Source organism: Rhinolophus hipposideros, assembly GCF_964194185.1.
Source record: "Rhinolophus hipposideros genome assembly, chromosome: 5".
NCBI classification, from domain to species: domain Eukaryota; kingdom Metazoa; phylum Chordata; class Mammalia; order Chiroptera; family Rhinolophidae; genus Rhinolophus; species Rhinolophus hipposideros.
In genome coordinates, this window is record NC_138051.1 from 95,461,987 (window position 1) to 95,476,756 (window position 14,770).

Genomic DNA, 14,770 nt, shown 5'->3' on the forward strand with positions numbered 1-14,770 from the left:
CACATATGCCAGGGAGCAAGATCTCAAATGCTTCAGAGAATAACAGTTTTGCAGCTTCTTTTATGCATTTGAGATTAAGGAGGGGATGAAAGGAACATTACAAGGAGGTGGGAGAAAGCAAGGCGCGGATTGGATTACAGGATAGTTAACCAGATTATGTGTCTCTTGAGGGTTAGTACTCCCTTCAGGGGTGTTACCCCTGGTATTTCAAAGGTGAGTTAACCTGGACGCACAAGAACAATGGGCATGGCTGGCTTGAAATCTTTCACTACAGAAGTTCTAGGCCTGGGGCGTGACCCACCATGACCAGGTAGGAATTTATGACCAGATCATCCTGTTGGGTTCCTTTTCATAGAACCCCCTTTTGCATTCACAGTTCTCTATAAATAGTTAACAAACATTTCTTTATAGCTCATCATCGTCCCTGAAGACTTCATGTAAGTGAGTTCTTAGGAAAAAGTGGGCTAGTGCAAAGTCTATCCGTCTTTCAAAAGGGCTGGTATAAATGTTTCAAGTATGTTGATTAATGAGGCACCTTCAAGATTCAGGGTGGTCGGTGTGAAATGGGAATTCACACTGAGAATATACCTCACAGTTTGTAATTGGCATGACAGTCAATGCTGTACTCTCAATCTCATCTGTTACCATGAAGTCACCACCCTCACCCCAGTTGGTGTGCCTTTACTGAGACTTTACAAGACAAGAAGGGGGAAGGGGCTTTGTATTTGAACTACGGTGCCCCAGGTGTCTCCCTGCCTACCATGCTTGTTATGTGAATTTGGCCCTGGAATCCCTGGGTTAAGCAGGTAATTTAAATTTGAAAGACAAATCATTGCGAAGTACAAGGCCAAGGTTAGAATTCTCCAGGGAGCTTTCTTTGTTCCTTCCAAAACCTTGGCTGGGTTTGATATGTTTGCGTGTTCCCTCCCTCTGCCACAGGGTGGATTTTTTCCTTGTTCATCCTGTCATTGTGGACGAACCCTTCCTTGTTGTGGTCCAACTCCAAACCTCACCAGATCTTATGCTTTGTCTCCTCCATCCATGTGAATGGAAAAGCCCACACTCCTAAATTAAGAGACCAATGACTTCCCAGGGCTGCCGTTTTATCAGCTCTCAGCACTCTCATTTTCAAGTCTTAATTTCTGGCCCCCAGGGATACCTCTTATTTTCTTGAGCACGTGGCCATACGTAGAAGGACACTAGTGGCATTTCTAGGTGTTTGTAGTAGGTGTTAATGTAAGAGTGTCCAACCCTGGTTCAAAAAGTTTATTTGAACCAAACTGACAACAATTGCCAGGAAGCAAGATCTCAAAGACTTCAGAAAATGACAGTTTTACAGTTTGTTTTATGCATCTGAAATTAAGGAGGGGATGTAAGGAAAATTAAATGGAGGTGGGAGAAAGCAAGGTGGGGAATGAGATTATGTGCTCTCTTGAGGGTGATTATGTAACAGCGAAATGCTCTGTCTCTCAGACTCCATCTTGTTCAAACCAGCTTTTCTCGCCTGGCTTTCAGGCTCATAGCTTCTGCTCAGTCTTGCATATAAACATACCAATCATTAGAGAGATTCTGCTTGGGGCTTGTGTTTTACAAAAACAGACGCTTACCAGAAGGTACCTCTCCTGGGGAGTTAAGGGAAGTTTGTACAAAAATCATGATTGTTTATCAAAGATGTGCACCTCCTGACCAGACTCACCTCAACTGGCACAACCTTCCTCAGACCCCTGATGGCACCCAGATGTCTGCGGTGTCAATCACCTCTTATCCCTCCCCCTTCCCCTTCTGTTGACATAAAAGAAGCCTGAACTCTGCATTTTCTTAAACCGGATTTGAGGAACCTCTAGGTCTCCCATCTTCTTGCTTGGTGCCTTCCCAATCAACAAACTTTTCCTTACTCTAAACTGACATTTTGAGATTTGGCCTTTTGAAGCATCTAGTACACAGATTTTGGACCAGTAACAGTTACATTTATTCAAAGGTGTGTTAACGTAGATGCACAGAAACAATGGACAGGGCTTGCTTACGGCAAAAAGAAATAACTTACTAAAAAAGTTATATGCCTGGGGTGTGACTACCCACCATAATCTGTCCAGTGAGGGATTTATGATGAGATCACCTTGTGAGGTTACTTTCTGTAGAACCCCTTTTTCGTCCACATAGGAAAAGTCTGAGATTTTTTTTTTTAATTAAATTTATTGGGGTGACAATTGTTAGTAAATTTACATAGATTTCAGGTGTACAATTCTGTATTACATCGTCTATAAATCCTGAGATTTTTTTTTAATCCACCGTTTTCTCCTGGAGCAGAAGAGGGAAAATTCATTTTTCTGATAAAGTTTCTGAACTCAATTCCAAAATATATGGCAGGGGGCAGGTTTTCCCATTCTACAAAGTAATTCTCGAACACCAGCTGGGTATCCTACAATTCGACTCAATTCTGACACTGTTTACCTGGGATAGAACCAGATCCCACAGGTTGAGGGCTCAGTCCTACAAGACTGCTGGCCTCCCAACTTTCAAACACTAGTCACAAGCCCAGTTTGTCACCTGTGCTTCTGACCAACCGTGATAAATTGGAGACCCCCACCTTAGGTTTGATTCCTTTGCTAGAGTGTCTTGCAGAACTCAAAGAATCCTTTAGTATTTATTACATCACTGGTTTATTATAAAGGGATATAACTCAAGAATAATCAGATGGGAGAGATCCTTAGAGCAAGGTATGGGGAAGGGTGAGGAGCTTCCTTGCCCTCTGCAAGCATGCCACTCTCTCCAAATCGCCATGTGTTCACCAACCTCAAGCCTAAAGGCTTTTCAAATCCTAAAGGGAATTTTCTGTTATCACTTTACCCAATACAATCAGAAAAACCCAAGGGACTAGGTCACCTTGCCTTTGCCTGGCTTACCCACTGGTCCAGATAGAGAGGAATGTGGACCAATTACAGAAACATAGTTCCTCCTCAGAAACCTCACTCAGTGAGCCCAATACTCTTATACCATGAGGTTTCCCACCTCTGTATGGACTCTATCCTCAGTACATCATTCTTCCCTCAACTTACCAACATCTAACCTAGAAATCTAATCATGGTGGTGATAAGGGTTGCCTTTATTGATAATTCTACTTCTGAGGCCAACCACAGTGTTTTTATTGGGTGATGGATTAACAAGAAGAGACCAGTCACACACACATATACTCACAAATCACTCTCTCTCAGGTAAGATTAAATTTCCCATTTAATTAACCAAAGAGAAAAAGTCTGATCTGTAGTGGGAAAGCCTGTGCTGGCCTGTGAGTCAAATGCTTAATGGAACCTCAACAGACTTCTGGTGGTCATTGCCCCTTTATACTTGGACCTCACATCAGCAATCCAGAAGGAATTGCACCATTACACGAGGCATTTGTGGACAGTGTGGGTGGTATCGATTCTCCCCTTTAGAGGACCATTTCTATCCTAAACAATACCTCAGTAGCCTGAAAGCAGTCGTGAGACTTCCTAAAGTGCTCATTTTAACCACTAAAATAGTCTGGTTCAATGGGATTAGTAATAGTACATTTAGCTTTTTTTCCTGTGTTTTACCTAATAGGGCAAAAAATTCATGACTTACGTAGTTGCTGCTGGACTTCAGTATGGAGTAGACGGAGGCATCTTACATTCTTTTTTTAAGGTATGACTTTTCAATGTCTACGGGGATTTTTTTTTTTTTTTTTTTTTTGTTGAGAGCCCACTGGCCCATGTGGGAATCGAACCCGCAGCCCTCGGAGTTAGGAGCACGGAGCTCTAACCACCTGCGCCACCTGGCCGGCCCTCTACGGGGATTTTTTTAAAATGTTTTACAGTAGGTTATACAATTTGAAGATAATTTTGATTGCTTCTAGATGTGGCTATGGCAGTATAGTAGCAGAGAGTTAAGGTAAATATGGGTGTAGACCATAACCTCTTCTTTTTCTTTCCCATGATTACCAACTTGTATTCACCTCTCTCAGGACAATAAAATAAAAGAAGGGTCTCCTTTCACTCAGGACACAAACATTGATTGAGTGCCTACCCTGTGCTGGAAACCATTGTGGACACTGGAAATACAGTCACCTGATAAAGTCCCTGCACTCGGGGAGCTCACATTCTGGTTGGGTAGAGAAGAAGAGATAGTAAACAAATTAGCCAGTAAGTGTAGAGTGTTTCAGATGTTGAAAGATAGAATGGAAAAACAACTAAGCAGAGAAAGGTAGAGAGAGAGTGCCAGAGTTGGGAGGTCATATCTTCTCCATGATGGTTGATGAAGGCCTTTCCAACCATGTGACATTGGAACAGAACGTGAAAGGCAGCGAGGGAGCGAACTCACTTGCTCCCTGGGGAAAGAACATTCCAGGTGGTGGGAACTGTAAATGCAAAGAATTGAGGCAGGCATGTGCTGACCATGCTAAGGAACAGCAAAAAGACCAATGTGCCTAAGTACAGGAGGATGGTAGGCAATGACATCCAAGACGTGACGGGGGAGGCGGGTGGAGCCCAGCCTGTAGCCCATTGTGAGGACTTTGGCTCTTATTTTGAGTGGGTTTGAAAACCAGTAGGCTATTCTGAGTACATAAGTTGCATAATCTGTCCTAAGTTTTAAAAGGAGAACTATTCCTCTGCTGGGTTGGGATTGCACTGTAGTGGGACAAGGGAAAGCAGGGAGGCTGGTTCTGGTTAGACGGGTAGTTAGTGCCTAAGCCCTGGGTGGAAATGATGGAGACACTGAAGGTTGTTCAGATTGGGGATTGATATTGAAGGTAGAGTCAACAGGATTGGTTCAAAGCTTGGAAGGAAAGGTGACAGAAAGAAAAGGATGACTTTAAAGATTTTCGTCTGAGAAACAAAGTATGAAGTTGTGATTTGCTGAGATGGGAAGAAGCAAGAATAGAACAGGTTACGGCGTGCAACGGGAAGTTCAGGAGTTCAGTCTTAGACATGTTAAGTTTGAAATGACTGATGTCCACGTTTAGGTACTGAGTAGGAAGTTGGACATGAGTTTGGAGATCATAAAGGTGGTCTGGACTAGAGATATAATCGTGGGAGCTGCCAGCATATGGGTGGTATTTAAAGCCATAGGACTAGATGACATCGCCTAGAGAATAAATATGGAGAAGAGAAGAGGTCAAGGACAGAGTCTTGGGACACTCCAACTCCAGGATTTGGAGACTACAAGGAGATAGGAGGGGATCAGGAAAGGAATCTGAGAAGGGGTGCCCAGTGAGGTAAGAGGGAAACAGCTGGGGAGTGTCTAAAAAGCCAAGTGAAAAAAGTGTTTCTAAACAGAAATAATGACACCTGTGTCAAATGCTGCATATAACCAAATAACATGAAACCTGAGAACTGACCTCTGGATTTTTTGAAACTGGGTAAGACAAAAGCCTGATATGAGGAGGTTCAAGAGGGTACAAATGGGAGGAGGGGAAGTGGAAATGGGGAGAATAGGGAAGGATTTTGAGAAATTTTCCTATAATGTGGGACAAAGAAAGAAGGCAATATTTAGAAGTATAGTGAGTCGAGAGAGTTGGTTGATTTGACTTTTTCATATAAGAGTTATGGCAACTGAAGAGGCGGAGCTGAAGAAAGCTCTTTCTTATTGTCCGTTCTCAGCTACTTCTTACTTACCCGACCATTGAATGTTGGCATTTTCAGGGCCTCTGCCCTAGACTCTCTTCTCCATCTGCACTTTTTTCCTGAGTGGGTCTGTTCATTCCCATGGTGGGTGACAATGACTGTCAAATGTAAGTCACCAGCAGGGCTCTCCCTCTTTAGTTCTAGCTCTATAAATCCAGCTGCCTACTCAGCACCTCAATTTGGATGTTTCACAAATCCAAAATATATCTATAGTCACCCCAAAATTCCTCCAGGGCCCATCTCAGAAAATTGCACCACCTTCCACTCAGTTGCAACAACTAGAACCCAACTCCTCCCTCCTTCTCATCCATCACAAATCTCCAATTACTGCAGAGCCAACCTCCTCAATATGTCTCTTCTCTCCAACCTCACTCCCCTGACTCCCCACCCACAGGGTAAGCTAAACCATCTCTTGTCCACACCACTGTCATGGCCTCCATCTTCCCATTTAGAGTCTTACTTCCCATCATTCTTTCACAAGGCAGCAAAAGTGTATCTAATGATGCCACTTTAGTGCTTAAAACCCTTAAATGATTTCCCTAAGTCCAAAATACCTTGTAAGATTCAATGGTCTACTATGGCCCTCACCTCCACCTCTTTCACTCGTTAAAAGCAATTTAAAATAACCAAGTACCTGACAGCTAAACAGTACCCAGGCTGTCTATTTATTTATTGAAATATTTAATGGAGGAAAAAGACACGGATTTGGGAGCCTGAGGATCAGGGTTCAAATCCAGGCTCTAGGACTCATCAGAAGTGTAACCTCCTGTGGGATATTTTACTAAACATTTCACTTATGAACTCATGGTGATTACGCCTAGCCAGTCAGGTTAATTTTAAATTTAAATTTTAATTTTTGTGAGAATCAAAGGCATCATGCATATGAAAGCGTTTTCTTTCTGTATGTAAGTAACATATAGAAGGTAGGTAACATGTAGGTAACATGTAGGTAACAAATGACTGCTACAGATAGATGATGAGATTATAGATTGCTTGAAAAGTATTTCAACTCAGGTTATACTTTATTTGTCTTAATAGGAGTTGATAAATCTCATCAGAGCTGATTTACAAAACACTTCTTTGAGGCTTCATCTGATTATTACTTCATCAGATAGATCTCATGGGTGCCTATGGCTTTTACGCAAGTTGTAATATTCGTACACATAGAATGGGAAAAATATGCTTTTGCTTTCTTTTAGATGGCTTGGTTGGGTGAGGTCCCTGCATTACCAGTTTTTGGAGATGGAACAAATGTAATTCCAGCAATTCATGTTCTTGATCTAGCAGGGTAAGTATTCTCCCAGAGATTCAAATTCCCTAGAATTCATGGACTAATGTGTTTATTTAAAAGTGAATATTTATTGAGCACTTACCAAGGGCTAAGATCCTCACGTGTAGTATTGTACTTGTTCTTCACGCCAACCCAATGCGGAAGGTACTATTATTATCTCCATTTTGTATTTGATGAAATAGTGTCCACCATCTAAAAGCTCCATGCATCCGATGACAAGTTCAGGTCCATCTTTTAGAAACTTTATCAGCAGAATAGCATGCCTTCCAATTCTGGAAAAGAATGAACTTGTTATGTTTATCCTGGGGACCTAGTTTCTTATTCTTGTGTCCCAGGTAAGATTGATATGTCCGGCCCACCAACTTAAATTCCAGAAATTTAGATAGCAAACTCTAAAGCCAAAGTTGTTTTGGGGAGGATGACTTATAGGAACATCTGAGTGGGCAGACTTTATCAACACTAGTCCTGGGGGGTCAGGTACTTCTTTGAAGAACACCAGCTGGGCCTGGAGCCAGATGGACCTGGCTTCAAATCCTGTAGCCCCCTCAGCCGGAGAAATGTCACTTACCTCTGTACCAGCTTGCTCATCTGTGGTACACATCACCATCCCGCTCCTGACCAGGTCGGAAATGAAATGAGATCACTTCCTAAAGCCCCGGGCTGTGCCGTGGTGACCGGCTGTGGGGGTGGGTGGTGCTCAGTGAAGTCTAGTTTACTGCTTCTCTCTGGATTTTTCCCTCTGGTGATGATTTTCCCTATTGGTCTGCAGAATGATACAAAACATAATAGACCACGTGCCAAAGCTCCGTTACCTGGTTGCCGTGGACGAGTCTGTACATACACTGGAAGACTTTATCAAGGTACAGCCATTTTGTCCCATATTTGACGGCACTTCTTAAATCGTTTTACCACTAAAATGTAGTTATGAAATCAGGTGTGCTAACAAGACTGGGGGCTCCTAAAGTAGAATATCCTTAAAAGCAAACTCACCATCTGTATTTGTAGTGTATGTGTTGGGAAGTGACAATCAAAGTGGCCCTTTGTCCAGTAACTGCATGGAAGGTGACAGGAAAGACCATTGTGGGGCTACACACACACAAATCACTCACTGGGATACTAAAATGTGTCTGTGGACCCTTGCCTCAATGTACCGCGATCGTCAGGTTCTCCAAACCTACTGGTGTCTTCCAGAAGCTCTGGGGATGTGAGGGCTCCGTCTCTAGCCCAGGCTGCTCTGGCTAAAGCCACCTGTCCCCTTGGAGCCCAGCTAGCCATCTCCTGCCCTGACCACTCGCACTCATCTTTAAGGTTCAGCTTAGATGTCTTCCTCTGCACTCTCCCTGCCTCCTTCCCAGCTCCCGCATAAGCCAGATGTTTTTTCTATACTCCCAGCAGCTCCTTTGCAAGCTGCAAACATTACACATCTGTGTACACACGTCTGCCTCCCTTTTCAGACTGGGAGCTCCTTGAGGGCAGGAATTGGGCCTTTCTCATCGCTCTCTCCAGTTCCTGACATGCAGTGGTGATCATGAATTATGCATAGAACAAATAAATGAATGAACACCATTGGGCACTGCCCTCTATTTTGCAAAATATTTTTTTTTGTATTCAGTCATGTTTTGTGTTCAATTGAGAACTTTTATATTTAAAATCTTACAGGTAAACCAAATAATATTTCTATTTTTTTCTAACAGTGCATCAGCAAACATACTGGCCCTGGAAAAATCCAGAAAGTACCCAAAGAAAACGCTTTCCTAACCAAGGACTTAACAGTTAGTATATAAGAGATTCTTTTTTTCCTACTCTTTTCCTAAACATAGTGGTTTTTGAGGGATTTGGAGTCAGAATGCCTGGCTTTCAAGCTCAGCTCAGCTCTTGAGCCATCCACCCTAAAGCGACTTCCTCTTTTCTTTCCTGAAAAACTCTCCAAGGTCATGGTCAGAACATGTATATGAAAGCTGTCTGATACGTGAAATGCTGCACAAGCGTTGGGTGCCATTCTGTTTGGCCTTTTGTAAAATTTGAACAGGAGGCTGAATTCTGACTCCATCGCAACAAAAACCAATACAGTGTTTGTTAGTTATGCAGTGTGCTCTTCCAGCTAGCTTTATTTATTTTATTTTTTTTAAAGATTTTATTGGGGGAAGGGAACAGGACTTTATTGGGGAACAGTTAGTACTTCCAGGCCTTTTTTCCAAGTCAAGTTGTTGTCCTTTCAGTCTTAGTTGTGGAGGGCGCAGCTCAGCTCCAGGTCCAGTTGCCGTTTTCTAGTTGCAGGGGGCACAGCCCACCATCCCTTTAGGGAGTCGAACCGGCAACCTAGTGGTTGAGAGGACTCATTCCAACCAACTGAGCCATCCGGGAGGCAGCTCAGCTCAAGATGCTGTGTTCAATCTTAGTTACAGGGGGCACTGCCCACCATCCCTTATCCCTTGCGGGACTCAAGGAATTGAACCGGCAACCTTGTGGTTGAGAGCCCACTGGCCCATGTGGGAATCGAACCGGCAGCCTTCAGAGTTAGGAGCATGGAGCTTTAACTGCCTGAGCCACCGGGCCGGCCCCCCCAGCTAGCTTTAGGATGTAACTTTTTTTAGGAATATACTGATCAAAGCACTGCATTTAAGAAGGTTTCTGAAGGACTGATGTCATTGGTTGCCTCTGAGCAACAGAACTGGGTCGGTGGTGACAGGTGTCAAAAGCAGCGTTTTCCTCTCTGCTTTTTGTCCCCTTAGATTTTGAACCATGGGACCACACTATTCAAAAAGTAGATACAATTTATAAATTTTAGGAAGGAACATCACACTTGGACTCGTGATATCTTTCTACTCTTTGAGGTGCTTGTGTAACGACAGGAGTCAGGGTGGCTGCTGCTTATCACGAGAGCAGAGGTGGGGAGAGTTTAGAAGTGTCGGAGAGTATCAGAGCAGGCAATACTGCATGCTGCATTATTTGACTTTCACGGTCAGTGAATGTATATGTATTTTCTTTAAAAACTGCAGTGGGAGCATTTGAGCTCTTGCTTCCTGGCATTGTCATTAGTTTGGCTCAAAAAACTTAAATAAATTCATATTAAAAAAAGGTAAACAACTGCAGTGATTTTGGTCTGTTATAACTGTCAAGATGAAAAAAGAGAGAGAGAGACAAATCTCTAATGTGCCTTTATCTCTTAGCAAGAGAATATTGACCATTTACTGGTCAACTTGAGAATGGAAACCCTGTTTGTGAAGGAGAATTTTAACATTCGATGGGTTGCCCAAGCAGGATTTGTGGAAAATATCAACAGTATCCTCAAAGAGTACAAGCAAAGCCGAGGATTATTGGTAACTATAACCATTTCCTGTTTCAACGCTGATTTACGCAAAGTAAATGAAACTTTCAGTATATCAGTGAAAGTATTTCCTTTCTCAAATGTCCAAATTTCTAAATTCAAGTTCCTTTTTAGATTTGATCCATTTGTCCAGGTCTGACAATCTACACATATATTTTGTTAATACTATCAATTCAGTGTTAAAAATTTTTAAGTTAATGTAGATAATGACTAATGCTTGACACACATTGAACGTAATAGCAAGTTCGAGACTGATTGTCACAGAGTTGTCCGTATAAGGAGAAAAATCAGGTATCTTACTGGCCTGCCTGTTTCAGCCCTGGGAACACATATGGGAGAGGGTAAGGAGGAGATGGAAGATGATTATTACTTTGATCGTATTGGCTAGGACATTTGCTAGTCATTTTAATCATCACAACTTCTCAAGGTAGATATTCTTATCTCCATATTATAGATGTGGAAACCAAAACTCAAGAGAGATGGAACAATTTCTTCAAGGTCACATAGGTAGCTAGTTGGGCATTCAAACTAGCTAGGATGCAAACTTAGCAAGAATGGCCTACCCCCTCTCTGAAATCAGGTAAATGTAGCACTGGCCCAGACCTCTGAACTTATTCCACAGAAGCAGTCCAAAGATGGACATGGGTATTACGTGAGAAAATGTTTTGAAAGCTGGAGATTGGATCTGAGTAACAGGTGCCGCCATAATCATAATTACTACCTTGCATGGGAATCCTTCAGACGAGTACAGTGTTGCCATTATATCCTAAGAACCATATTCTCCTGAAAAACGTGGCTGGTGAAGAATAAGTAAAAGGTATACCACTCAGCAAAAGAAACAATGACCTGTTCTAGCGTCTGAGAAACCCGTGGTGGCTGTACTTGGAGACTCTTCCAAGGCGCACACTCACCCAACTCGAGAGGTTAGACTAGTGTTTTCCTCTGCAAGTCAACTGTAAAGCAGCAGCGCGCAGTTAGACAAAAGACACCTTAAAGAGACCACATGGTCCCCGGTTAGCAACACTGGGCAAGAACGTGATAGAAGGAATAAGCATATCTAAAAATGTACCAGCCTACCCACCCCTGGGGACATTGCTCAGCATAGCAGATAGAAGAGGAAATACAAGAGGGCAATGTGGACAGTGCCATCCAGAAAGATGGAGCCTCAAGCCCAGGGCTTCCGTGATATCCCAGTTCCTTTAGCAAAGCAAAGTCGTCCTAGCTGCAGAGACAGGTGCAGCAGTCCGCTTGACCTGATGCCAGCACACAGTCCCTTGTACTAACTCTCCTTGTTCTGATCAAAGCTCATCAAGCAACTTACATGCTTGTCTGCCCTGAGGGAGTAAAAGTACCACATGCGCTCGGAGTGCTCTGAGCTCAGTGGTACTCAGACTTCTCATTGTAAACGAATGCACTGCCACTTGGGCTTCCTGCCTGGATAAGGGGAGCTCATATCTCTGCTTATTTCCTTCACAGCCTTGGTTTCTTTGTCTGACAAGTGGTGGTAATAATAACCACAACCAGCTTCGTAGATGAAATTATGTAATCTTGAAGCACATGGACACTCTGCTAATGGAAATTCTTTTCATTCGCATGATTTAAAAAAAAAATTAATTAAAAAGTACTTAAATGTGCCTTGCAAAATACCAGGCTTCGGTTTCACCACCGTTTGGACCATTTTGAAAGAAATGACTATTTGTTACTGATATGTTCGCTTCTGTTAGAAATAAACATTTCCTCATTGGTTATGAATATGACAGAGCTTCTTTAGCATTCAAGCAAGTTTTTCAGCAGAAGAAATGGCATTTGTTTTTTAATGAGTGTATTTTTTAAAACTAGAATTGTGTTAATAAAGAAAGGATAATTGAAGACCAAGTTCAGTCCGAAGCAATATTCATGAGGCAATACATTGAGCACTGTCTACTCCAGACCCAAAATTATTCGGTTTCTTTGTTACCTTTACAAGAATAATGCAGAAAGTACGAAGCTGGTAGCGTGTACTGGTCGAGTACTTTCTTTTTTAGTACTTTTGAGGAATTCCTGAGCACATCTTGTTGAGTGTCGTATTCTCCAAGCCCAGACCAAAGCATACACTAGGCGCTGATTAAATACCTTGAGAAAGTGACTGGAATTTAGGTGGAGGAGTGAAAGTTGGAAAGATCTGGAGACTGCAAAAGGCACAGCCCCGGAATAAAACACTCCGTCTAGCTCCAGACTACTCAGAGCTTGCTGTAGATACTTATTCTTCTCTTGCAGCCCATCAAGATTTGCATTCTTGGTCCTCCTGCTGTGGGGAAATCCAGTATTGCAGAAGCATTGTCCAAGCACTACAAACTACATCACGTTAAAGTGAAGGACGTCATTTCCGAAGCCATAGCAAAACTGGTATCACTTTTAACTACTTTGTGGGGAATTTTAATGTTTTTGTTTTTTTTTAAACTTTATTTTAAGTGTGTTTTTCCAGGACCCATCAGCTCCCAGTCAAGTAGTTGTTTCAATCTAGTTGTGGAGGGTGCAGCTCACAGTGGCCCATGTGGGAATCGAACCGGCAACCTTGTTGTTAAGAGCACCGCACTCTAACCAACTGAGCTAACCGGCTACCTGGGAATTTAAATGTTTTAAAAATGCTTTTCGTAATCTTATAATAAGGAAGCCACTAATTTTACATGACATCCTACACAGAGATTTGTTAAGGATTTTATTGTCAGCCCTGCTTAGGAAAACACATTATCCCGGGGCTTTCCTCTGTGAGATGCAAGCATCTTTCATGGATTGCCCTTGAAATTTAGTCTGTCTCCTGCTGTTGCTCAAAATATATCTTGTATTCTCTCTGTTGACTGGAACATTTTTAGTTTTTAAACAATTCCTGGGGTGGCCAGTTAGCTCAGTTGGTTAGAGCGTGGTGCTAATAACACCAAGATTGCCAGTTCGATCCCCACACGGGCCACTGTGAGCTGCACTCTCCACAACTAGATTGAAACAACTACTTGATGTTAAACCATATTTAGGCCCGGAGCAGAAGGCTTATCGTAAAAGCCATCTTGTCTTGATCCTTCTAAGGAGCCTGTGATCAGCCCTGCTGGGCAGTCCGACAGAGACCTGGGGCCAGGGTGTGGAGCTGGAGGGCTTGGGCAGGTCCTGGAACCCTCTGTCAACGAAAACTCCCTGAGACATTAAAAGGGGAACAGCCTTGTTGACCCCCTCCTATAAAACTCCACACCCCTTTTGCTTGGGGAGGTTATGGTCTTTTCTAACCTAACCTCCTGCAGCTCAAACATGCCAAATAAATTCTAAAGGACCAATGTTGGTCTCCTGTGACTCATTCCTCTGGCCGTACCTAACAAAAACACACTTAAAAGGTTTTAAAAAAAATGAAAGTTCAGAGATTTCCCATACGTCCCCTACCCCTCTCAAGTGCAGCTGCCCCCATTGCCATCATCCCTCTCCAGAGTGATGCATTACAATCAATGAACCAACACGTCCTCATCACCCAAAGGTCACAGTTTAAATTTTTTTTTTACATTTTTTTTTTTGCCTTTGTGTGTGTGTGTGTGTGTGTGTTGAGAGCCCACTGGCCCATGTGGGAATCGAACCGGCAGCCTTTGGAGCTAGGAGCATGGAGCTCTAACCGCCTGAGCCACAGGGCCGGCCCAAAGGTCACAGTTTACATTAGGGTTTTCGTGTTCGGTGCTGTACATCCGATGGGTTTGGACAAATGTATAATGACACGTAACCATTCTTACAGTTTCATACAATAAGTAGTTTCACTGCCCTAAACATCCTCTGTGCTCTGCCTTTCCTCTGTTAAATACCAAAATTCAGCCAAGTAAATTTAATTTAAAGATCTAATTGGCTTTACTGAGTGATTCATGAATCCCACAGCACCCTAGCAAGTAGAGTTCCTCTGAGAATTTGTTCAACATGGAAGGTTTATTTATAGGCAGAAATTGGGCAGGGCAAGAAAGTTATCAGCAAAAGAAAAGAAAGGATTATTTCAGGCAAGGGCACCTTTCTTTGGAAGGAGGAGCTCAGGGGTTTTATCAGGCAGATTGCCTCACCAGTGTTGAACATGGAATTCCAGAGTGATTGGTTTCAGGTCACATTCCTGGGAGGGGCCAAAACTGCAACTAAGTCTTGGTTTGCTTCCCCAGGGCCTGTTGCTTCTTTTTTAAACACCTCCCTACCCCCAATCAGCTTTTTTAAGTCTTGATTTGTACAAAACGTGTGTCCTTCGAGTAAGCTATAATCTGGTACTACCTAGAAAAGTGTTGATTCTTAAGCAGTTCTGGCATCAGCACAGAAATGGATGATTCTCCATTTTCCACTAAGGAAAACCTCAAGGCTCTCCTCCACCTTTGCGAGTACACACAGTCTGACTTTTGCAGGACGCCTGTCCGGGGGGGTTGAGTGCATTCCTGACTTGGGTTTCAGCCTTTCCCAACACCACTTGCCAGGTGACTCGTGAGTAGCATGTCAGTGGGCATCATCCAATTGGAATATCCTTATGGT

At 42.9% G+C, this 14,770-nt stretch overlaps 1 protein-coding gene across 2 annotated transcripts in view; it reads left to right on the forward strand.

Annotated features, from left to right (window-relative positions):
- Nucleotides 1-14,770, forward strand: part of AK7 (adenylate kinase 7) — a 55,268-nt gene that overhangs the window by 21,623 nt on the left and 18,875 nt on the right. The window contains exons 6-11 of one of the 2 annotated variants that reach the window (XM_081048536.1): nucleotides 3,583-3,663; nucleotides 6,842-6,930; nucleotides 7,703-7,793; nucleotides 8,628-8,705; nucleotides 10,104-10,253; nucleotides 12,518-12,646. In XM_081048536.1, the coding sequence (XP_080904662.1) occupies nucleotides 3,583-3,663; nucleotides 6,842-6,930; nucleotides 7,703-7,793; nucleotides 8,628-8,705; nucleotides 10,104-10,253; nucleotides 12,518-12,646 (618 nt within the window). The remainder of the gene's footprint in view (nucleotides 1-3,582; nucleotides 3,664-6,841; nucleotides 6,931-7,702; nucleotides 7,794-8,627; nucleotides 8,706-10,103; nucleotides 10,254-12,517; nucleotides 12,647-14,770) is intronic. The other variant, XM_081048537.1, reaches the window with a different exon arrangement.